At 41.6% G+C, this 24,603-nt stretch overlaps 1 protein-coding gene across 1 annotated transcript in view; it reads left to right on the top strand.

The window, feature by feature from the left end:
* Nucleotides 1-24,603, top strand: part of CIT (citron rho-interacting serine/threonine kinase) — a 137,471-nt gene that overhangs the window by 40,854 nt on the left and 72,014 nt on the right. The window contains exons 11-18 of the mRNA XM_054996247.1: nt 4,939-5,041; nt 5,882-6,025; nt 7,029-7,148; nt 7,419-7,589; nt 8,292-8,345; nt 19,849-19,902; nt 23,070-23,210; nt 24,275-24,400. Of these exons, the coding sequence (XP_054852222.1) occupies nt 4,939-5,041; nt 5,882-6,025; nt 7,029-7,148; nt 7,419-7,589; nt 8,292-8,345; nt 19,849-19,902; nt 23,070-23,210; nt 24,275-24,400 (913 nt within the window). The remainder of the gene's footprint in view (nt 1-4,938; nt 5,042-5,881; nt 6,026-7,028; nt 7,149-7,418; nt 7,590-8,291; nt 8,346-19,848; nt 19,903-23,069; nt 23,211-24,274; nt 24,401-24,603) is intronic.

Raw genomic sequence — 24,603 nt, 5'->3', positions numbered from 1 at the left:
ACACTATACTGGCATATGCTTGTTAAATTCTGCGCACGAGTACAAAATGAATGGATGGGGCTGGCAGGTGATGTTATGCACTTCCACCCAGGATTTAATTTAAACACTTATGTGAATTTTAATAAATTTACATGTCTTGTGCTAATAGTGCTGGAGGATCAGCGTCCAGGCTGAAATTATGAAGTAGGTTCATATCTGAAAACCTCTGGCAGGATTCTGGGCAAATCTTTTAATTAGCTACCTCATTTATTTAATTTTTGTGTTAATTTTTTACACAGCCTTTCTGCCTCTAAACAGACTCATAAAGAAGCTTGTGAACAATCAAAACTATGTCATCTAAAAGCAATGCAACAATAAAAACAATTTATTCTAAACAGCTCAAATCCATTAAAAACGTAAGACTGCCAAGAAAAGCAAACAGAATCCAGACAATTTGCCAAAGGCCTGTTGAAACAAAATGGTTGCAACCAATTTCTAAACATGTGCAAGTAAGTCATCATTCGGAACTTTAAGGGAAAGAGCATATCATGTGCACTAGGTGCCACTACTGGAAAAACATTATTTGCTCATCCATCTAAAGACCTTAAAATCGGAGGCGGCATCCATAATGCATTCATTTGGACACTCTTTTTCATGTTGTCTGTTTCCACAAAGCTGAAGCTACTTATTTTGCAGAGACCTGAATTACCCATGAATAAAAGGTATTCCAGGTATGGAGAAGCAGCATTGAAGATGAGGGATAGGGAAGGAACCAAAGGTGAGCTTTTGTGGCTTGGCAGGAGTGATGAGGGGAGTGATGGATACAAGGGGATGATTAAGGCTAAAAAAATCTATAAAAGTAAAAATCCAAAGCTAGAGTTTGTTGGTGAGACCTTCCAAACAAAGACTGATGGATCAGAATGATAGAGGAGAGGTGGAAGAGGAGGTTAGTTGAGGCACTTTAAATCTATGAAGCAGAAAGTTCAGCAAACAGATAGTGGGAATAGCCTGTAGACTGGAAGTTACTTGATGGTGCAAGAGTTTTAATAGAAGATAAAAGAAATGGAGGGAGATATGTGTGGGAGGAGTCAAAGATTGTTGCTTGATTCCAAGTCTGTGAAAATGTGGGCAACCAATAAAAGTCAGAAGGACCTCCAGCAGTGCCAGAGAAGAGTGGGAGTAGAGACAGCTTGGGTGGAAATATTAGGAGCTATGTGCCCAGCTTTGAAATACAAACAGGACATTGGGATGGGGGGATATAAGTGATAGATGAGTTTAGGCGTAAGGTTGGAGGTTAAGAAGTAGATGTATAATTGTATGAAGATGAAAGAAGCAGCGGTAAGAGAAACTGAGGTCATTGAAAGATAGTGCCGGGTAGCAAGAGTTGTTGTTTTTTTAAGTTTACCTGATGCATTTTAAGCCGCTGCGCACTTTCATGGTGAGTAAATAGTAAGGATACAAAGATACCTTGAAGAGTGTTTTTTCCAGTTGTCATTTAAAAAGAATGCCACTTATACAAACTTTAAAAAAAAAATCTGTTATAACGTTGGCTGCTGTCCCAAGCCTTGACAAATTTTCTTTGGATCTAGGAGCCACCCCCAAAATGTAGGAGGATCCAGCTTTCAGGGTTTTGTATTTTCATCGACATGTTTTAAAATTATTGATAGCAGAAAACTTAGCCTTATTCCCTTTTCATATTTTTGTGTAATTTTTTTATGAATGTTGTGGGGAAAGTGCTATCTATCCATCCATCCATAGATAAGTGTCCTGACTGACTCATCAACACTCAGCCCAAACCCCTGGACCTACAAACATGAAATTTGGGGAGAACATTCCTTTCATGATGTAAACACACACTAAGAAGGGATTTTAAGAAATCCGCCTCCTAAGGGGGCAAAAAGGGGTAACGTGTTTTCTCAAAGGGATACATCTTCCGTGTGTATGTGTGTCTGGCAGGCCCACTGCCAGCTCAGCCACTCTTCCCTGATTGGGCCAGCCTTTCAAGGTCATTTGCATATGCAGGATGATTGGGGCTCACAACATTCCACACCTCCCCCCTCCCCAAGACCATTGGAACACAGAGGTCATTTGCGTATGCAGCCTGATTGGTCCTCACATCCCACATTCTAAACAGTATGCAGTTGCTATTGGGAGACATTGAATGTGTCCTGAAGTAAAATGCACCTCCCAATTTTCCCCTAAAGTTCACTAGGGTCACCAATCTCCCTGTGGGGCCTGGCTTTCCTGTGTGGCTAGCAGGCTTCTGCTTACTTGCACCCCCCTCTCTCTGATTGGTCAGCTGTGGAACTTTGTGTTCTGAGGTAAAAATCAAGTAAACAAAACTACAGACAGTTGAAGAAAGACAGAACAAGACTCGTGAATGGGATAACACGCTTTGCTTTATTCAAACACCTTTGTGAAGTTCGGGTACTATGCTATTATACTACAAAACCAACTCTAAAAAACCCCCAAAATGTTACATACCAGTAAGTATTACAACTGGATTTAAAGTAGTTAAATACTGTAGTGAAGCACAGGTATCAAGCTAGTAGTATATAGGGGTAACTGTTGCCATTACTACAATAGAAAGCTAATCTTTAACCATGATATAAAACATCCATTTATGAGGAACTGTTAGAAAACAAACAAGTGAGACCCAGAGGATAATTTACAGATAGTCCCAGGGGGCTGTTAGAAGCTCAGTGACACTGTTCTCAAGATATATACTATTCTCAGGGCTTCAGCTCCCATTACTTACGGTGCATGAATACAATATAAATACATATTATGGCTTTTCATTCCATGAATATCTGCTGTCCCCCTAACAATGAGGATGGGGCAGAAGTTTGCAAAGCTAATAAGGTCCTTCCAGTAGATGGGGAGAGGGACTGCAGGGAACTGTAGGGAGCAGTAGCAGTCAGCTAAGGGGCAAAGGGCTTTAAGAGACAATAAGAAATGAAGGGTTTACATCTGTCAAAAATGCTGGAAAGTATGGCAATCTGGTGCCCAGAAGTTGTCGAGTGCCCTTAAACATTTTTTCCATTTAAAAAAAGTTATGACTTACGGGGAGTTTATTCTCAAAGAACTCTGTAGGCATTTCCAGATGACAAACCCTTATTTACAACAGAAAGTAAGTGATTGATATACTGTTGAGCAGTAGAATTATATGAATAATTCTTTTCCCCGTCTTTATATAAGATGCAAGCGTTGTTCCCTTATGTGCTTTCCATCCTTAGAAATGTACTTTTCTCCCTTATATAATTACGGTTCTATGTCCTGCTTCCAACTGAGATGTCTAGAGTTATCTTTATAACAAAGGTTAGAGATTCAAAGACTCAACCCTTTGGATGAAATTCAGAAGGTTTCTCTTTTTAGAACATTCTTTTTCATCCTTATAAAATATATCTCTCTAACAGATTTTAACTTTTCAGCAGTGGATGCACCTGAAAAGTTTCAGTAAGGGCATACCTGTCCTATTGTCTTGGTTACTGCTTCTTTGTTTTTCCTATTCTTAATTTTATTCTTTTATATGAGTAAAACCTGTATAAAGCTTAGAACAGGGACATCAGATAACATAAATTTCGTATTTGTTATTGTATGTAGTGAAGAACTCAATTTTGCTGCTTTTAGAGTCTTACTAACAGCTCCTGTACTACTTGAGGGTAACAAGTAAGGGAAGGGGGCTTTTCTTGAAGTTTTGCTGTGCCTTGGAGATCATCTCTCTGCTTTCCAAAGCCTGCACAAGATCAGGAAGAGTTCTTCATTTTTCAGGAGGTACTCACATTTTTAAAAAAATGCTTGCCAAGTGGTGAGCAGTTAACCATTTTTGTGGACCTCTGCATTTGGCAAATTCCTTGTTCTTTTTTTAAATATGCAACCTCTTTGAGTAGCAAATGCTTGGTATTAAATCTGCCACAAGGTATTTATCTGCATGGCTAGCCCATCCCTCCTTGTTCCAGGGATCTACAAGCAGTTCACTAATTGCCTAGTTAAATAGGTTTGTGCTGCTGTGATTGAGTTTCTGTTCTTTTTTAAAAAATTATTTTGGACTGCAATTAAGTGTAGGGGGAGGAGGAAGCAAAGGCATACATTTGGACTTTCTAATGTGCCTTACAATGCATAGTTCATTTCTGAAAAGAACATTTCAAATTTCTTGAAGATGGGAATATTTATGTGCCAGTCTTGCAGAGAACCAAATAAGCTTTCATGTGCTTAGGCAGCTGCATTTATCAGGGCAACCAACTGCCGGGAATTTGTTTCCAGCAATTTATATCTTTGATTGTCCTTTTTATTTATATTAGATTTTGTAGCCAAAGGTTATAATCCAGGTAACTTTTTAAAATATTGTAAAATTATTTTTGTTCTCAAATGTTGAAGGTTGCTATTTTGCTGTTTTAGGATAAGGCTAGCATAAAGAACCTTCAAGGTATTTCTGTAATGTAGATCTTTTCCCTTTTGCAAATGGTATCTGAGTCTGATTATTTCCCAAGCCATGTAGTAAGTTTGTAGAGGACTCTCCTTTCCCAAGTACAAGAATGCCACTTTTCTAGTGCTTTATCAAACTGCATGCAACTTGGTAGAAAGGTCTTAAAGCTAGGTTTATGTAAAGTTCTCTGAGTGCAGTGTGTATTTAGTGCCTGTGAATCCCATCTGCTACTATTCTTATCAATAATTTTTCATATCTTTCCCACCCTTTCCTTTGTCTGGTTTCTATGTTATAGTTATTTTAAGGGATTCTTGTTTAGAAAATTAACATGTTGTGTACTTTCACAGCTCTTGTACGAATGATAACAACTTTCTCTAAAAGGGATTTCTAAGGGATGTTTTACAATGACACATTTTGGCTTGGATTTTTTGATGGTCTTTAGCTTGTCTTGGCTGGGTTCTGAAGGATGGTTTTACATGGACTGTTGCAGCTGCTAAGCCCATATTCATACATCCTTGTTTTGTTTTTTTTAGGTCAGCTTTGAACTTGGATTCTCCAGCCAAGGTTAACTCCATGGAAAAGAAACTGCTTTTTAAGAGCAAAGAGTTGCAAGATTCCCAGGATAAGTGCCACAAGGTATTTATTTACATGGTCGGCCTCCTTCCTTGCTCCAGGGATCTACAACCAGTGTATGCCAAAGGATCTGCCAGATGCAGCTGTTGAATTCAGAGCGTCGGTGGAGCAGTTTTCTCATCAGTTAAATGGAGATGAGTTTAGGCTGTGCCTTACTCTAGTTCAGTTAATGTTAACAAAAGGAAACTCTGGATTCTGTCTAGATCTTTTCTTGGCCTGGCATCAACGGTGGCAGCTTCCAACAGGTGGCATTTCTTCTTCATCAAATGCTCAGCTGCTCTGGTTCTATTTTGAGTGCTGCAAAGTCTCTCCTTTCCTAATTCTTCAGTTTCTGCTTTATGTAACTATTGCCACTTCATTGATTACAATGAACATGCTCTAACTGTTCCTCAAAGAGAACTCACGGGAATACATTTAAACTTTCAGACTTTTGAGGGACTTAGTGTGCAGTTATTTTTCTTTCTGTTCTGGACTTGACCTCTGCTTCCTCAGAAGGACATGGGGGAGAGCCCTCCTCTGGTCCAAGATGGATCTGGGATAAAGCTAAAGTGACACATCTCTGGAAAAAATCAGGTGAAAAAATGATTGTGGCTACTTTGCTAACTGGGGTTCGAAGAGTGACTGATTGTGAACAAGCGGCTTGAATGAATGGGGTGACTTAGACTTACTGCCTTTCCTTGCGAAGGAACTGTGAATTCCCAGGAGCAGAAACAATGGTATTTGAATTTTAAAGATTTTTAGCTTGGTCTCTCCTAGAGACATCTTTCCTACCAAGTCATACATTGAAAGTGTTGGCTGATACAACCGTGGAAAGCACTTTAAACCTTTCAATATTTGTTGCAGATGGAGCAGGAAATGACGCGCTTGCATCGCAGAGTGTCGGAGGTGGAGGCTGTACTTAGCCAAAAGGAGGTGGAACTGAAAGCCTCCGAGACCCAGCGCTCCCTCCTTGAACAGGACCTGGCTACCTACATCACAGAATGCAGTGTGAGCCTCTACCTGTTCTCCTGCAATTACCCACTGCTGTTGGGTTCTGTGGTTTTATCAGTGGGACATATGGCCGAGAGAATGTAAGAAGGAAGGCTGTCTCATTAAATAGGGAAGGTTAATTTGCAAAGCTCAGTAAGTCTGTTACGTGGTTTTAATTCATTAATTAGCTGTAGAGGTGACAGCATGACAGAGCAGGCAAAGGAAATTCCACTTGATTCTAGCAAGCTGAAGACAACAGTGAATATCGTGCTTGTATTGGTGACATTTGGAATTATCTTCTTGGTTGAATCCAAAGCAAGGTGGTAATTACTTTGAAGCAATTCTTTGGCTGCAGCATTGATAAATGGGTATAATTTATATAGATCACGTTGCTAGCATAGGATTAACACGTGTATCTAAACTGTCAAATAGTTTCAGGCCATTGGTTTATCTGCCTCAATGCTTTCTACTGTGAGTTAGCTATAGTCTCTCCAAAGTTTTGAGCAGAAGTCTCTGATACAGTTGGAAATGGCAAGGATTAAACTTGGGACCTTGTGCATGTAAAACATGCCTTCAGCTACTGAATTTTGGCCCATCTCCATTCTGCAGGCATAGTAGTTTTGCAGGCGTTCTCTTTCAAGTGGTTTTTATTTCCTTATCTATTTGTATGTTGCCTTTCTACCAAATAGGATCCTCAAGGTGGGGATCATTAAAAAATTTAAAACAACACTTTAACAATTTAAATCTAAAGTAACATTGAAAATAACATAAACATAGTTCAAGAAACACACACACACTACCAAAAACAGGGATGAGGGCCAATAACAGTTATTGCATAAATCTCATATTTTAAAACTGCGGTGCGAGCTGGCTAATGCTGTTGAGCAAGACTGTCAAAGGTTAACCTGCAGGCTTCGAAGGGATTGCAAGGTTGTTGTTTGTTTCATCCTTAACTGGAAATATTTTATGCGGTACAGCTTTATGCAAAGTGGTCTATGTATCAAACATTGCACTTTTGCAGAGTTTAAAGCGAAGTCTGGAGCAGGCTCGGATGGAAGTATCTCAAGAGGATGACAAGGCGCTGCAGCTTCTTCATGATATCAGAGAACAGAGCAGGAAGCTTCAAGAAATCAAAGAGCAGGTATGTGTGACTATTGCTGAGAAGCAGAATGGCTGGTGATAATCGACTAGTACTGCTAGCAATAAATCCAGGATATTTACTCAGTTTGCAGGCTCTTGGTGCTTTCTGTGTCTTTTTTTCCTAAAAGAAGACTTTTAAAGAAGGGACGTGGTAATCTGTGTTGGAAAATGCAGCCTATGAGCCTATGTTCTTTCTATATACATTTCCCTGTATACGGTGGGTGGTTCTTCTGTGTTTTTTGAACTGTGAGACAACCTTTTCCTTCCACAGGAATATCAAGCCCAGGTAGAAGAGATGAGGTTGATGATGAATCAGTTAGAAGAAGATCTTATTTCAGCTCGCAGACGGAGTGATCTTTATGAATCTGAGTTGAGAGAGTCTCGATTGGCTGCCGAAGATTTCAAACGTAAAGCTACGGAATGTCACAACAGGCTCCAGAAGGTAGTTAAGGTCAGGGGTCTAGAATTCTGTTTTGGAATTCATTTTAGAAATTCCACACATTTTGCAGTCAATGTATACAAATTAGAGAAATGTTGTATATGTTTACTTTGCATGAGCTCAGGCTGCAAAAAGTGGCTTTGGTGGGATTTACTCCCCCCCCAGTAATTAGTGGAATAATCAATCATAATGAGAGAGAAAATTAATCTGCGTGGTAGAGTTTTTAAAGTGAGAACTGACTAAATCTGACACTGCCATTTGAATCTATTCTACGAAAATATTCTACATTTTCCTTTTGTGTCCAGGCAGATTTCTTGGCCTGGTTATTATGGGGAAAGGGACAAATTTCTTTATTAAGCAATATACAAGTGGATCAGAACATTTGCCTTTATGCCAGATGCTCATATCCTTTATAGAGGGAACAAATCCATTCTAACCACTCTTGTCAGTTTCACCTCTTCCTCTGTTAATATGGCTCTACTAACAAGTTTTATTGGTGGTTTGTAACTGTAGCAGTTTTTATTTTGAATTTGTTAATTTGTTTTGAATGCAAGTAATTTAAAAAGCAGTTCATGACCCACTGCAAACTGTACTTTTAATGTTTATTTGAAGAACACAGATCGAGATACCTTTGAAGACTGTTTAGACTTCAGTACCTGAATCCTATTGCTGAATTCTATGTTTTGTTCAATTTTTATGTTAAAGGTTAAAGATCAAGGGAAAACTGAAGTAGGAGAGCTGTATTCCAAACTGGAGAAGGTATTGTTTTCTTTATATCATTCTTTTTCTGCAGGAAACTCCAGCATGGCCTATTTGTTTGATTGGTAATTTTGACTTTACAGTAGAACTAACCCATATGGGTCTTTTTTGAACTTGTGAATGTAAAATGTCAGGAGAAAATCTAGGCACTTATTTATTGCATTAGTAACAACACTTTTGGCTTCTATTGGCTGAGCTGATGCAGTATCATGAAACAATCAGAAACATTTTGTCTGTGAAGTATAAAAGCCAGTCTTAGAATGTTCATGACATTTCAAAGAGAAAAAAACTTAAAATATTTTGAAACAAATTCCTCCAGTCCTGAAGATGTCCAGTAGACAGAGAAGATGATGATCTTCCCAGGCAGCAGAAAGTAGAGCAGAGCAGCAACAGCAAGCAGCAGCGTACACCTCCAAAAAAAGCTAGCTCTGAAATGGAGTCAAACTGCTTTTATCCTCCTTTGCCCATGATCAGAGCCATGGAGGGATGTAAGAATCATCATAATTGGGCAGACAGGTCAAGTACTCCCACTAACAGCTGATCTTCTTGCCTGGGACAGCTGCCTTGCCAGGGGAACCCTGAGAAATAGGTGAAAAACAGTCCTGGGATATTTAAAATATCATCCCTAGATATTCCCAAAATATTTCTGGGATTTTTCTGGAATTGATATTTCTTATTCTGACCACTTTGGGTAACTGGAATATTCTTGAAAAATACCTTTTTGGTATTTTGAAAGGTATATTTTTGGATAGGAAACATCTGGCTGCACATCCCTAATAGAGAAAACTCTCTCCCCCCCCCCATGCCCCATACTAATTGGAACTCAAGGCATCCAATGAGGTTGATGGGTAATAGATTTAGGACAAGAAAAAGGAAGTATTTGTTTGGTCTGCAAGTAATTCAGTTCTTGAATCCATTGCTGTTGGATGTAGTGATGACTATGAACATAGATGACTTTAAAAGGGGATTAAACTGATCCATAGATGACAGGTCTACCAATGGCTGCTAGCCATGTTGACTGAAGGGAAGCAGCGAATTTCTGAATACCAGTGCTAGGAAGCAACATCTGCTACATTTCTGGGTCTCAGGTTGTCAAAGGCATACAACAAGTTTTTTTTTTAAAGAGGCCAATCTTTTATTGGAGGAAGGAGGCATAACAAAAAGTGGGTTGAAAAACAGGAATTGGGTTTGTTTTGAAATTAACTCAAATTACATGGGGCGCCGGTACACACAAATGTATTCCCACCCAGCTTGCTCTTCTGGCAACAGTTCTGTAATGCATGAAACAGTTTAGAACACTCACAGATCACTTTCCAGCTTAAAATGCAGTGCGGGGAGAGGATGAACCATTAAGCACAGGAGTTGGTTTAGTACGGTTGATGTCTCCTCCTTTAGCAGGGATTTCTTGTGCCTTTAAAAGCTGCATGGCAGGCAGAAATGGAATAGCTGCGGTTATTCCCAAGTATGCAGAGGCAACAGTGGGGGGAAAGCTGCACCAGTTAATCTTCTGATCATGGAGCTTTTAGAGGCTCTGGAGCCCCGCTGATAGTATAAGGAAATGGGAATTGTCCCTAGGAGCGAGTTAACGACAGGAAAGTGAGGAAGAGAAACTGATTCTTTCTTCAGATGTGTGCCTGTGGGCCTTGCAAAGAACAAGCAGCAAAGTGCAGTTTTGGCAGGAAGAGTTCTCTGTTCTGGCTCGTATGGCGTGAGCCCTGTCACCTTCCTCTTTACTAGAGCAATTCTTCATGCCATAACATAGACCAAATTGTTTATCTGTTTTATATGCTGTCTTTCTGTCCCATTCCATATATAAATTCTGACATGGTATAAAATCTTATCAACAATAAGAATAACAGCATGAAAAACTCCGACTCATTAAAAACTCATGCTAGGATTACAAAAGCATGGAGAGCTACAGTAAGTGATCTCTGCCTTTTTCCAGAAGAGGCCACAGCTGGCATATGAAATGGTGCTGTTCAGGCGATGTTGTTGGATGCTACTTGTGCATCCAAAAATGATCTGGGCTCCAACCACACCTCCAGACTGTGAAGTTGACCTTTTGGAAGATTGAAGCATTACTTGGATACCTCATCCTTTGAAGGGGTGTGTGCGCGCGCGCACACACACACACCAGTATTATTCAGGTCTGGGTATCTGGAATAACATATATATTTGGTATTCCAGATATTAGGGACCAAAAATATCTATTTAGTATTCAGATCTGGGTTTTATTTGGCAATCTGAATACATTTAGCTCCATTATTTCCTGTAGGAGGAAAATATCCAGGGTGCTGAGGGGGGGGCACATATCAAACAAACTACACTAAAATTGCAGGAAATCTAGTACTACTTGTTCATATAGATCCTCCACATTTCAAGAAGATTGGACTCCGGGGTCCAATTCTATAGCCCCCTGGACAAGTTGCCTCCACCACTCTCCATTATTCCCTATTGGGAGGATTCCAAGCTGGCATTGAGGCAAAATAACCTAAGCAAACACATATGGGCAACCACTGGCAAACGGCCCAGTCCCAAGGCAAGCTGAATCTTAGCAGAACCACTGACAAACTAGAGAACCTCAGCAGAACCATTGTCAGCAGAATCAAAGTGAAGGAAGGGACAACCGTTGCAAGCCCAACAGAACTGGTATAACTCACAGAAGCCGGGCAAAACCCAGGGCCAATATGGTAAAACCAAAGAACAGAACTAACAGCAGAACAACCAACCCAGCACTGGCAATGGCAAGCACACACAATAGTGACCTAGTATAAGTTCATTGTCTTATCTTTTTGTGCAGTCCCACATGGGACTGTGCATGCGCAGGCCTGTCAAATGGCACAGTTATACAGCTTTAAAGTCTAATGGCAACCCGTCTCCTCAGAGCGCATGCACAAGCATTTCCTGCCCGAAATGCCTGCCCTCTGTGGAGACAGTGCCCATTACCCTCAGTTCCTCCTTTGCCACTGGACAAAGAGGTTCTACAGCATACGTCACAGCTTGGAAATCAGCATTTCTTCTTTTACCGTGAACGGAGCTCTAACAATTCTAAATTGGCAGAAAAAGCATTATTTAAAAGGTGCACTAAGTGTTCCTTTAAAATGACCCACACCGATGGACACAATTTATGCCTTGCTTGTCTGGGCAAAGGCCACAATGTCCAGGCTTGTAAACTATGCCAGAAGTTTACCCCTTAGGCACGGGCGGAGACAGCTACCAAATTTAAAGCCCTATTGTGGGAACGGGCACTTTCTCATTTTACTAGTCCCGCTACTAAGACAGCAAAATCTTCCACTCTGTCGGAGCTGGCCATGCACTTGGATCTAAACCCTTCGGAACCATCGATGTCAAGGATAGACACTTCTCTGAATCCGACAAGGTCCTCTCAGAATTGAAAACACATCCCGACCGCAACTCCAGTGGCGGAGTCAGTGAGCCCTGCAGACCTGGCTCCATCTCAGTCCCTACACCCAACGCCAGAGATGCAGTGCTTGTTGGAGAGACATTGAAGCCGGCATTCCCACCCGACTCTGCTTTTGCCCAGCCAGTCGGAACAGGTCAGATCGAAGTTGAGGCATCACTCGCTATCAACTCTAAGGGTGGATCCGGGCAACGCTACAGAGTCGTTCACTAAACCTGATAACGAGAGGGACTCGCAGGCAAAAGACCTCACTGAACCTCCTAAGAAAAAGGCACAGTCAAAGTCGGAGTATGAACTTAAGAAGAAGGGAAAGACTAGACATCCCCTCGGCATCAAGATGGAACCGGAAGTGCAAATGGTAGACTCCCAAGATTCCGTCCATTCCAGATCTCAGTTGAGTTACTCTTCGGAGGAAGAGGGCGAGCTCCCCAAAGCCTCACCTGACAGATTCAGCTGGGAACTGGAGAGAGGTCATTCTCATCCTTGCTACTCTCATAGGTGCTTGCTGTGGTTTCAGCAGGATAATGCATCATCCCATGGAGTTTACCTGAGGGAACCATACAGAACAGAGTCAACCTCTTCTGTTTATGAGGAAATTAGCGCCCCTAAGAGACACATGAACCCGTATTACATCCCAAAAACTTGTATTACATCCCGCTTCCAGCAGCCTTACATCTGCCAGAATCGGGCCCGGAGCCATTCCAGGTGGAAGCGAGCCCGAGTATGTCCTCTGACCCCTCTCTGGAGGAGACGCTGGCGCCAGACCAATTGGTTTCACCAACAGATGAGTTTCGCTTATACACACAGCAGATGCTCCGAATGGCTAATGCTCTAGATATTGATGTCTCTGCCACCGAACCGAAGCCGAAGGATAAGATCCTCCGGTATTTATACTAATTCGTTCTCTAATTTGTTCTCTGAATTAGTCTAGGAACTTAACTCCCTGATAGAGAAAAGAGCTGTCCAGCATGTACTCATGCATGAGTCTAGATGGGGGTTTTACTCCAGGTTTTTTCTGGTTCAAAAAAAAGATGGGGAGGCTGAGACCTATACTGGACCTGAGAAACTCCTAGATTGCAGTTGTGGATCTGAAGGATGCATATTTTCATGTATCTACTCATTCTTGTAAAAAGTTTCTAAGGTTTACCCTTAATGGAGAGATATACTAGTACTGAGTATTACCTTTTGGATTGGCCACAGCAGCCAGAGTATTTACTAAGTGCATGGCACCCATTGTAGCATACTTAAGGCCTCAGGGCTGCTCCATTTACCCATACCTGGATGATTGGCTGGTTTCAGCACACTCCAGGGATGAACTGCAGCAGCAGGTAGAACTTGTAGTAGAAACATGTCTGAGGATTGGCCTAAGGCCTTATAAATTTCAAGAAGTCGAACCTCAACCCAACCAGGAGGGTCCAGTTCATCGGTACAGTCCTGGATGGGTCAGAAAACAAGGCCTCCCTCCCTCTAGAAAGAGCAAGAAAGATAAAAGGCTTGTTTACTCGGCAGAGGTTCCAGCCAGCCATTACTATTCAGACGTTTCTGGGACTCATGGCCGCCACCACTGTGGTGGTTTCACTTGCCAGATTACACATGAAGGAACTCCAGTTATGGTTCCTATCAGTCTATCGCCTGACAGTCCACTCCCAGAGGAAGAAGTTTACCATACCCAGAACAGTGACCAAGTCACTGGACTGGTGGATCCATGACTCCAATTTATTAACGGGCATGAGCTTTGGGTCACTGAACATAGACATTTCTATTACAATGGATGCATCATCATCCGGTTGGGGAGCGTGCTGTAGTGACAGATTTGCACATGGGCTATGATCAAAGTCTGAAAAGAAGTTACATATTAATGTATTAGAATTACGAGCTATACGTTATGCACTTACCTCGTTTACAGATATAGTATGTCCAGATACTTACCAACAATTTGACAGCAATGTTCTATTTGAACAAGCAGGGTGAAAGGACATTCAGAACACTATGGAGGGACGCCATATGGATGTGGGAGTGGGCTAATGAGCAAAACGTCACCCTACAGGCCATTCACATTCCAGGGGAAAGCAATGTTATTGCGAATACTTTAAGCAGAATAGGCTCATCCCAACACAAATGGTCCCTAAAGGAAGGATATAGAAAGCAGATCTTCCATCTGTGGGGTTTCCCAGAAGTAGACCTTTTTGCCACTGTAGAGAACAAGAAAGCCCCCGTATTCTGCTCCAGGTGAGGTCTAGACACGGAATCCATAGGGGATGCATTCCAGATCAAGTGGTCAGGGAATCTCTTCTATGTCTCCCCCCCTCCCCATTCCTCTCACAGCGAGAGTGGTCAGCAAATTACAAATGGACAGGACCAACATGATAGTAGTAATTCCCTTTTGGCCGCATCAGCCGTGGTTCGGTTGACACAACTCTCCAACAACACGTTTCTACACCTACCACTGGCTCCAGATCTCCTCAGTTTCAGAGGAGTTTGGCACTATGACATAGACTCAAGCTTACAGTTTGGCAAATTCTGCAGTAAGGAGGAATTCACTGACGGGGTGGCAGAGGTGTTATTGAATGCAAGGAAACTCACCACTAGGAGATCCTATTTGTACAAGTGGGGGAAGTTTACTGAATGGGATGTAAATTAGGGGGTTGACTCGTATGAATGCCCAGTGTCCTCTGTTTTAGAATTCTTGTTGCATTTAAAACACAAGAAACTCTAATTCATCTATCAAGGTTTATTTGGCAGCCATATCGTCATTTCATGCCCCCATAGACAAGAAGACCATATTTTCTCATTACATAGCCATACTTTTCCTTAAGGGATTACAGAACATGTACCCACCAGTGACAAGAACTGTGCCACAATGGTCTTTAGAGTTGGTTTTAGCCAAACTGATGTACCCACCTTTTGAACCATTGGCCACTTGCCACCTGAGATAGTTAACTATTAAGGTGGTCTTCTTAGTAGCAATCACCTCTGCAAGGAGAGTGAGCGAGTTGGCAGCCCTCCGTGCTGATATACCCTTCTTGAAAGTACATAAAGAAAAAGTGGTATTGAGGTCTAGCATAGAATTTCTACCTAAGGTGGTCACAAAATTCCACACCTCACGAGAAATAGTATTGCCAGTGTTCTTCCCATCACCGACATCGGAAGCAGAAAGGAAGCTTCGCTCCCTAGATGTTCGCAGAGCACTTGTTTTACTTGGACCGATCAAAACAATTCCAGAAAAACGATCAGTTGTTCCTTTGTTATTCAGGACCGAAAAAAGGCCACATAACAAACAATCGGGTCATTCAGAACATGTTATAGAAAGACTAACATACCTTGTCCATTAGAGATTCATGCTCATTCCACTAGATCACAAGCCTCATCAGCAGCAATCCTGAGAGGGATACTTATCCAGGACATTTGCCGGGCAGCCACATGGGCATCTCTGGACACGTTCATCAAACATTATGCTTTGGATGTGGGTAACAGGAAAGAGGCTACAGTGGGCCAAGCAGTGCTCCAATCATTGTTCCAGTGAGAACTTGCCCTCCTCCTTGGTGATCTCCCAAGTGGGACTGCACAAGAAGACCGACAATGAAAACAATGTTGCACTTAACTGTAACTGTTGTTTATTGAGGTCTTCTGTGCAGGAACATGTCAGAAGAGAGAACCCGCTAGGTTCTGTCTTCTGAAGGGAGACCGTTGGCTCAGGAGAAACTGAGGTTAATGAGTGCCGTCTCTGCAGAGGGCGGGCGTTTTGGTGGGAAATGCTCTGAGGAGACAGGCGCCCATTAATAGATTTTAAAGCTGTATAACTGCACCGTTCGGCAGGCCTGCGCATGCACAGTCCCATGTGTTCCCGCACAGAAGACCTCAATGAACAACAGTTACAGATAAGTGCAACACTGTTGCCCCTCCCAAGAAACACCACAGAAAGTGAGTGGGAGAGGTAATTTCGAGTAATCTAAGTTACTCCCTGCAGTCTGCAGCTACGCTGTCACTCACTGAGTCAGAGGAGCCTAGAGACAGAGCTGCAGAAGCTGTCCTTAATCACTGGCCCTTCTGTTCCTTCCCACCCTTGCAAAGAAGAAAGTTTAGTTAACACAACAACAATACAACAGCATGCTGCACTGGCTTCATTTTTGGTGCCAGAAGGGCTGAACACATGCCCAATGGCTTCCATCTCAATAAACATCTAGGGACTGGCCATGAGGGAACCCTGCTGAGAAGGAGATGTGTGGGGAACATCAGAATTGGTCTCCCCTTCCTCCCCCTGTGCTGGCAGGGTGCCCCTCCTGGCCTGTATCTGCTGCATCTCTCAAGCTGGTTTGCTTCCCAGCCCACTTAGCGATGCTGCCCTTGATGGCACAGGTTGCACATGATCACCAAGATGTATATCTTGTTCTCAGTGAGAGGCTGCAGGCGGTACTCAGTGCCCTCTTGCAGCTTTTTCATGAGTATGTGCACTGCTGAAACAAGGTCTGCACCTCCTGTTCCTGGGTCCAGAAAGGAGGCCATCTTCCTCTGAAATATTTGGATGAAAGGAATGACCAGACCCAGGGTTGCCGTTTCAGACGAGATCCTCATGGTGGCTTAAGGACCTCTGCTGTCTGAAAGATAGCCAGTCCTCTGGGTTGAACTGACTTTGATCTCTTCCAGTGTTGCTCTCTGAGAGCTGTATTGTGAGGGCGGCCTACTACTACACTAAATGCGCAAGCATGGCATGAGTGGAGCTCCAGCGAGTGCCTACATTGCTGGTCAGGTGATACTCTTGCACACTTGCCAGGACCTGCTTTTGGCATGGCTGATGGATACCTTCATACTGCGTGAGAAGTGACCCGTGATGAGACATTGGAACTCATGAGTCTCAGCATCCAGTCTGGAATCCTTAGGATTCACACCCAGACCCGGTGCGTTCCTCACCACAAGGTGAAGTTTGTGGGCCATGCAATAAATGAAATTGAGGCCCACTTTCACTGCTGCGGCCTGTATGTTTTTGCCACCATGGTGACGTCCCTGCCTACCCACTGCATTGCTTACCTCTCGATGGAGGTAGAGATGTTGTCTACCATATGTGCCTCTTCGAGAACCTCGCTATGGAGCAAACCCTGGCAGTGGTGGTCCTAGTGGCCCCTTCATCTTACCCTGTGTGACACTGCCCACGCAGAAGGTCGTTGGGTTGCTATCAGTGCACAGTCAGTGAGAGGTATGCATGCTGTGACTAAGAACAGGCCCAGATGTCAGATATGAAGTGTACATTTCTCCCAGCATCATGGAACAACTGTGCCTTCACATAGTCCTTGGCCACTCTGTAAAGGGAGAGCATTACAGTACTGCTCAGTTTGGTGCGAGCAAGCAGCATGTACCAAGGATAGGCATCCTGGAGCAGACGGCGAAAGCAGACGTCCTTGATTACAGAAAAGGGATGTCTGTCTAGAGTGATCATCTCGCTGATGAGGCGAGTGACTGTGTTCACTGCCCTCTGGATTCCCCCTCTTGGCACATCTTCATGAGATGACACCCCCCCCCCCCCCGGCTTGCAGGCAGTCATGCAGCATCAGCCTCCCTCTGAAAAAGTGTCACCTTCAAGTATGGTAGTCAAGAGATGGATTTTCCCTCGACTGATCCAAGTCCTACACATCTGGCACCATGCAGAGTGGAGGTCCTCTGTCTTCTAGAAGTGCTCCCAGGTGGCAGAGGTGTAGGGGAGGCCATGCTGTCCTGCAGGTGTGGGCACCCCAGGAACTGCCTTCTGTGAGGTGCTTAGGGCAGACATACCATGTCCAGGGGTGGCAGAATCCCCCCCCCCTGTTTTTTTGACACCTAGACAAATAACTTTAAAAACAACAACTTTGACTACCTACTCCAAAAGCTAGCTAATTGTTGTGGGCTTAACACGGTTATAGAAATATGTTCTCGTATTAAAAATCCTTATTTGGGTTGTCTTATTATTCTAACAGTACTAGCAAGAAGCTTAATTCCTCTTCAAGAATCAAGCAACTCCCTTCTTGAAACCCAGAGGCTAGTACAGGTCAGCCTATGGCTACAAACACTGCCTTTCTAAACAGCCTGGCCTTGCTTCACTGCTAAGAGGCCAAGAGGAAGGTGTGCAGTCTAGTTAATTTTTTTTTACTTTGGGGCTTTGCAGCAACACCTGAACCCTTAATGCCTGCAGAAGCTTCTTTAGAGGAAAACTCTGTTGGTCCTTAAGCTAGAAATTAATTTGTGTTTTTCTTAACAAGGCCCATACCTCATCTATGTTAAAAATCTTATGAAAAGTTTACATAGCGACAACAACTCGGAACAATCCAACAGGAGAGCACCCCAAAAGTCCACTAGAAGCAAAAACAACACCTGCAGTGCAGAAGAACAACTCTTAACACCTCATTCAGGCAAAAAGCAATCTGCCCCCCCCCACAGAACAGCAAACAACTCTTAATAATGTGTTAATAATGAACAAAAAAGCAGCTCTTTAAACCAACAAGAAAAAAGCAATCCCCCCTCCACTACATGAACAGCAACTCTTAACGGCAAGCAGCTCTTTAAAGCAACAAGCAAGCAGCAATCTCCTCCACACAAGAAAAGCAATTCTTAATAATAAAAGCAAGCAAAAGCAATTTCCCCTCCAACAACAGCAAGCAACAACAATGACCAGAAAACAAGCAAAGGCATGCACCCCCCAATAGTAACAGCAATTATTAAATAAATGTTTAAAAGAAAGTTAAGAAAACTTGTCCTTTTCCTCACTCTAACTGTAACCCCCCCCAAAACAGGAAAAAAAAGTTCATGACTCAAACCAGGAAGAAATTACTCAGGTTGGTCCTCTTGGTCAGCAGCAGTTACTTGGTCTTGGTCATCGTCTAGGCAGGCAGTAGCAGTAATCTAAAATCCAAAGGCAGTAAATCCAAAGACAGACTCACTTCAAGAGCAGCCAGATGCTAAAGAGCACTCACAGCAGTTTCCAGAAATCTCACTCAAAATGGAGTCTACGCTGATCCAGACCTGCCTTTATGCCCTTGCAAGAATTCAAAAAAAGGCTCTCCCATCAAAGAATCCTTGTGATTGGCCAGGCAAGTAGAGCTCCTCCATCCATTGGTCACTCCCCCTCCCTCCTGCCTCACTCCTCCATCCCCACTCCTGCCTGGGGCAGGAAGGGGGGAGCCCAGGAAAAAACAAAGGAGAAGCCTGCTAGCTTTAAAATGATCTGCACAGCAATTCCCCAGTAGACACAAATAATTCAGGTTTATTCGGGTATCCAGTATTTGGTATACCTGAATATATCCAGATTTTGGGTATGCCAAATGTAGCAAAATAATACTGGTAAGGTATTATTCAGGAATACTGAATTGCACACACCTAATCCTTTGTATCGGGCCCCCGCCCACCTCATGCGGTAACACAGTAGGTTTAACTATCATTGTACCAGGGGTCCCCAACTTTTCTGAGCCTGCAGGCACCTTTGGAATTCTGATACAGCATGATGGACACAGCAACAAAATGGCTGCTACAGCTTACCTTCAGTCAAACAGTGAAGATTCTTGTTTTGTGGTGGCAGCTGCTGCCAAAGGAATGTTTTCCAAAAACTGCACAGCTAATCAGAAGCCTTCCTGGGCAAAAGCCCCACCTGGCTCTGACAATTTCTAAAAAATATTAGGCAGGTGATAGGAAAGGTGTCAAAAATCACCATGGCTTCTACAGGCACCCCACTGAGGACCCATGGACAGTACTCACTGATACTCACATTATAGCAAAGCTATAGCAAAGCTGTAATGTTACCTGATTATGAAAATCACATTTTGAATTGATTGAAATGAACATGAAATAACATGCTGAACTGAATTGCAGTCTCCAGGATACGGTTGTGGTTTCCAGATCTGCTGCTAACTCAGCCTTAGTCCACTATTCAGATATTCAACGAGCTAAGAATTGCTGCTTAGGAAACATTGCTCTAGAAGATGGTGTGAAAGAGTAGAGGGCGGCTTAATCATTAGAATGACCTGGGAATGAAAGGAAATCTTTAGTGGGAAGAGACATCAAACTAAATCTGCCTCATAATTCCCATTTCCCCCCTCTTTCTTCCATTAATTCCTGTTGTAGATCAATGCAGAGCAACAGGTCAAAATCCAGGAGCTACAGGAGAAGCTGACAAAGGTAAAGTTTGATTATGAGTGGTTATGAAAATCAGTTGTTTCATTTTGAGGTTAAAAGTTAGAGTTGAATAAACTACATAAAAGATCTCTCCTTCTTAGACTTTCCTACAAGTCGTAATGCAGAGGAGGGAGGAACAGCGTTTCATGTTCCAAAACAGAGTTAGTCATGGTGCTGTGGATAGGAAAGAGAGAAGGGCGGGGGGCTGGAATCTGAAATCGTGATGATCTCAGTGCTTTCTCCTCTTCACAACATGTCATCCATGTTTATTTTTAAAAATGAAGCAGAGCCAGAATTGGAATATTCAATAGAGTTTTAATTTTAAAAGGCCAGATCGGGTATACTGCACAGGTGTGGGCTTTTCAGAACTGAGGGCTGCACATTGCAAAAATACATTGAACCCTGAGGCAGCAACAGATTGCGGCTGCCTAATTTGGATGTAGTTTTCATGAATGGGGTGGGTGCCAGATTGTGAATAATGTTGTGCATTTATTCTAGAACTGTGTATTGTGAAACCTCTAAGTTCAGCCCCTAAACATGAACAATCTTTGATGTATGCTTACCAGTAATGAAAGACTAAATTTGGACTTCATGAGACTTGAAGAGTGCCATTGTGATGGGAAATGGTTTAGGATACAGCCTAGGAGCACCTGGTGGGCCATGAAGCTCAAGTGAATTGGGAAGAGCCACTCATTTCTTCTCCTAATGTAATTGATGGAGCTGTTCTGTACAACAGGACAATTCCAACCTGATCTCCATAAAGAAAAAGTAGGGCCGGTGTGGTGTGGTGGCTAGAGTGTCAGACTCTGGTCTGGGAGACCCATGTTCAAATCCCTGCTCTGCCATGGAAGCCCACTGGGTGTTTTGTCACCTACCTCACGTGGCTTGTTGTGAGGATAAAATGGAGGAGAGGAGAATGATGTATGTTGCTTTGAGTCTATATTGGTAAGAAAGTTAATAAATGCAGTTAATAAAAATAAAATAGAGGGGGAAGAGAAGGCTGCCACACTGGGTCTGGCTCCAGCTCAGAGCCCCTTTCTCACAAGCTTCCATCAAGGCCAGAGGAGGAGAGCCAGAGACTTTTACTCACACACAGACCTTGCAGATAACATCCTCCCTGACCATCTTTATATTAACATTTGTTATGTATATTGATATAATCCGTTTTAGAAGCGGAAATGTTTTTCCTCATGGCTAGACTTTCCATATAAGCATGTAAGCTGAGATTCAGAAAGGACCTTGATACTCCTTGTCTCTTCTTTGGAAACAGACAATCACATCTTGCTGACTGGGTAGTAAAATTGTAGCCTAGGTTCTAATTGTCCCAGAATACTTCAGGCATGGCTTTTTTTTTAAATGTATATTTTAAAATATTCTATAATGACCCTTCTCAGGCTCAAGGTAGTTTACAAATACATACACAATGCCAAAAAATTAAAACCAACAACATCTACAATTAAAAAAAATCATAAGGTAAATAAAGCATTCAACTGGCCAAACAACAAAAAGGTGTGCTTTGTTTTTCACCCTGTTCTATAATGAATAGAGAAGCACTTATTTTCTATTGTTGCTTCCTGCTATATAGATACAAAGATGCAGTGTCATGATGTCAAAATTACTTTTTTATTATTATTTATTTATAGTCCTCCTTTCTGAGTAAAAGTGAAAATACAATATAATCAACAGTTAGGACATTAACTGAGCAAAGTACAGTAATGAACAACAGTAAGGACATTCAGTGAAAGAGAGACAATATGGTATGATAGATTCAGAGGAGTTAGCCATGTTAGTCTGTAGAAGCAAAATAGAAAAGAGTCCAGTAGCACCTTTAAGACTAACCAACTTTACTGTAGCATAAGCTTTCAAGACCCACAGTTCTCTTCATCAGATGCATCTGACAAAGAGAACTGTGATTCTCTAAAGCTTATGCTACACTAAAGTTGGTTAGTCTTACAGGTGCTACTGGACCCTTTTCTAATATGGTATGATAGCAGAACATTTTATAAACAAGCATAAAGCCAAGCACAGAAATGAAATCTTTCTGAAACAAAGCATAACTATTTTACATGGCATGTTTCACAATGTGAAAAGCTCCCTAGTAGGAGTTGGTCTGAATCAGCAGGCAGTATCCAACAGAGTAGCATACAGTCTCTGCACCTACCAATGCATGAATTGGAAAAAAAAACAGTCTCCGAAATGGCAAAGAGACCTCTTCTCTTAGTTATGGTGCTTTAGTCTTAATTACTAACCGAATGAATAATGCTTTGTCCTGATAATCCTTTGCCTACTGTGGAAATGTTGAATAGTGTATTAGATTATGGTAGGATTAAAGAGCAGGAGCAGAAGTTAATCTGTAATGAGAGGAGTAACAGCTCCTGTTACATTGATCAGCAATAAAATATTAGCATAGATGTGAAGAGGCTAATTTCTCCTGGCTGATGGCTGGGTAGTTCATGTCCATCTGAAAGTTTATGTAATCTCTCTAAGACAGAGCTTTCCCCTTTCCTATAAAACATTTGCTCTGAGTTGTTCCTTTGGAGTTTAGTAATATGGAAAAGGAAAATTAAAGTATGTTGATCGTGGGGACACACATTTCCTGTTGTGGTCAATCAACAAAAGGCTTGTCATGTTTAGTTTAAGACAAGCTAATCCTCTGGGCCATGGTCTACCAAACCACACTAAAGAGACTACCAATCATCCCTTCCCTCTCTGCAAATTCCTATTGGGCTGTTTCCACTGTACATGGTGGCTATTAGTCCTAAGCAAACTGGAGTAGCAGCAATCACCACAAACCACAGTGAGCATTCACAAATGAGGGTCTATTGTAAAACAAGTCAAAATATTTACTTGTCCTGCATTTGAACTGGCACTCCTTTAAGCTGTTGTTACCTAAATGTGTATATCTCTTGAATCTGTAAGTAATTAAGGGTGAGTTCAAGGTTTGGACAGCTGCTTGGAGTAGTATAAAGCAGTGGTGTTCTGGCGCATGGTTGAAACATGGAGCACAACATGGAGCAATGTGTTGAAGGTGGTTTTTTTTACATAATAGCAAATTCCCTGTTATGTGCAGAAAGCCTTCCATAGATTTGTTACCGAAATGCTGAGTATCATAGCTTAGTAACATATTAAATGTTGTCATTGACTGTTATTCTGTTTGTTCTTTATTAAAGGCTATGAAAGCCAGCTCAGAGGCCACTGAACTCCTTCAGAATATTCGCCAAGCAAAAGAGAGAGCAGAGAAGGAGTTGGAGAAATTGCAAAACCGAGAAGATTCTAATGAAGGAATGAAAAAGAAATTGCTTGAAGCAGAGGTCAGCAAAATCTTAACTTGAGGACAATTAAATAACCTAACTTATGTTAAATGAAATAATCATTTTAAAAGAACATCCAGTTGATTGATTTTTTTTTGTTTGACAACAAATAAAGTTTTTTTTAGAGTCCTTTATTCAAAACATTTTAATTGTTTATCAGAATTTGGCAGAGTTGTGTAATCTGGGAAGGATTTTTTAAAAATTATTTTATTAAAACAGAAAATAGCATTGGACTGTAGAAAGAATATCAAAAGCAGACTATAACGAAAAGTAACATTAGAAAGTCCACATAATATCAAAACAAAATATGTAACAAAGTATTAAAACTACATAATAATAACCAAAAGTAATATTAAAGAATAAACATAATATCAATAACAATGTATAGCAGATTACTAAAACTACATAACATTTCTCCTCTCCGTCCCTTCACTTATTTATATTAAAATACGTTATACTCACCATTTTATATTCAGCATATTAAAAAAACTTATCTTTCAGCAACATAATCAAAAAAGACGTTCCATTTTTCCTGAAATTGGTGTATTATGCATATAAGAAGTTAATTTAGCTATTGTCATGTAAACATACAATTTATTCATCCGTTCAGTTACATCTGGACAAAGTTCTACATTCCATTTTGTTGCATATACTGCTCTCACTGCTGTCATAGATTTGAAGAGTTTGCTGTGTTCTTTTGCAATACTACTTGGTAAAATATTTAATAACATTTTTTGTGTCTAGCACAAAGTGGAGCTTTAATACCTTTGCATCTCTTCATGTATTTTTATCCATATCTTTTAGCTTTCTCGCATGTCCAGTACACGTGATAGAATGTTGCATCCATATACTGACATTTCCAGCACCTTCCACTATATAGTCCTTACTGATTTTTGCAATTCCCTTAGGAGTAATATACCATCTAAAAAACATTTTATACCAATTCTCCCTTAACATTTGACAATTCATAAATTCAAGGATTTTTGAAGTATCTGAACTGTGACTATTTGTGTGAACATACTGACCTGTTTAGCTTCAATTACACTTTCCTGGTTGTTGGGCAGGAAAGGCGCCATTCTTTGGAGAACCAAGTAAAGCGTTTAGAGACTGTGGAACGCAGAGAGAACCGACTGAAAGAAGATATCCAGACTAAATCTCAACAGATCCAGCAGATGGCAGATAAAATTCTGGTGGGTAGTGATTTAAAAAATAAATAAATTGTGAGCTCTGAGATAGGAGTGCGGTGGTGGGAACAAGCATTGACTCCATAAGATGTGGTGGGAAGTGTTAAATACAAGAACCATTTGTTTGAAATTACTTCTGATGCTAAATGTTTACAACGGGAGAGAGATGAAAACTGCCAGAGATGCTTCATGCAGATAACTGTGTGCTT

This window comes from Eublepharis macularius, chromosome 13 (assembly GCF_028583425.1).
Source record: "Eublepharis macularius isolate TG4126 chromosome 13, MPM_Emac_v1.0, whole genome shotgun sequence".
Taxonomy (NCBI): Eukaryota; Metazoa; Chordata; class Lepidosauria; order Squamata; family Eublepharidae; genus Eublepharis; species Eublepharis macularius.
Note: the sequence above shows the minus strand (reverse complement) of the source record. Positions and strands in the feature narration are given on the sequence as shown.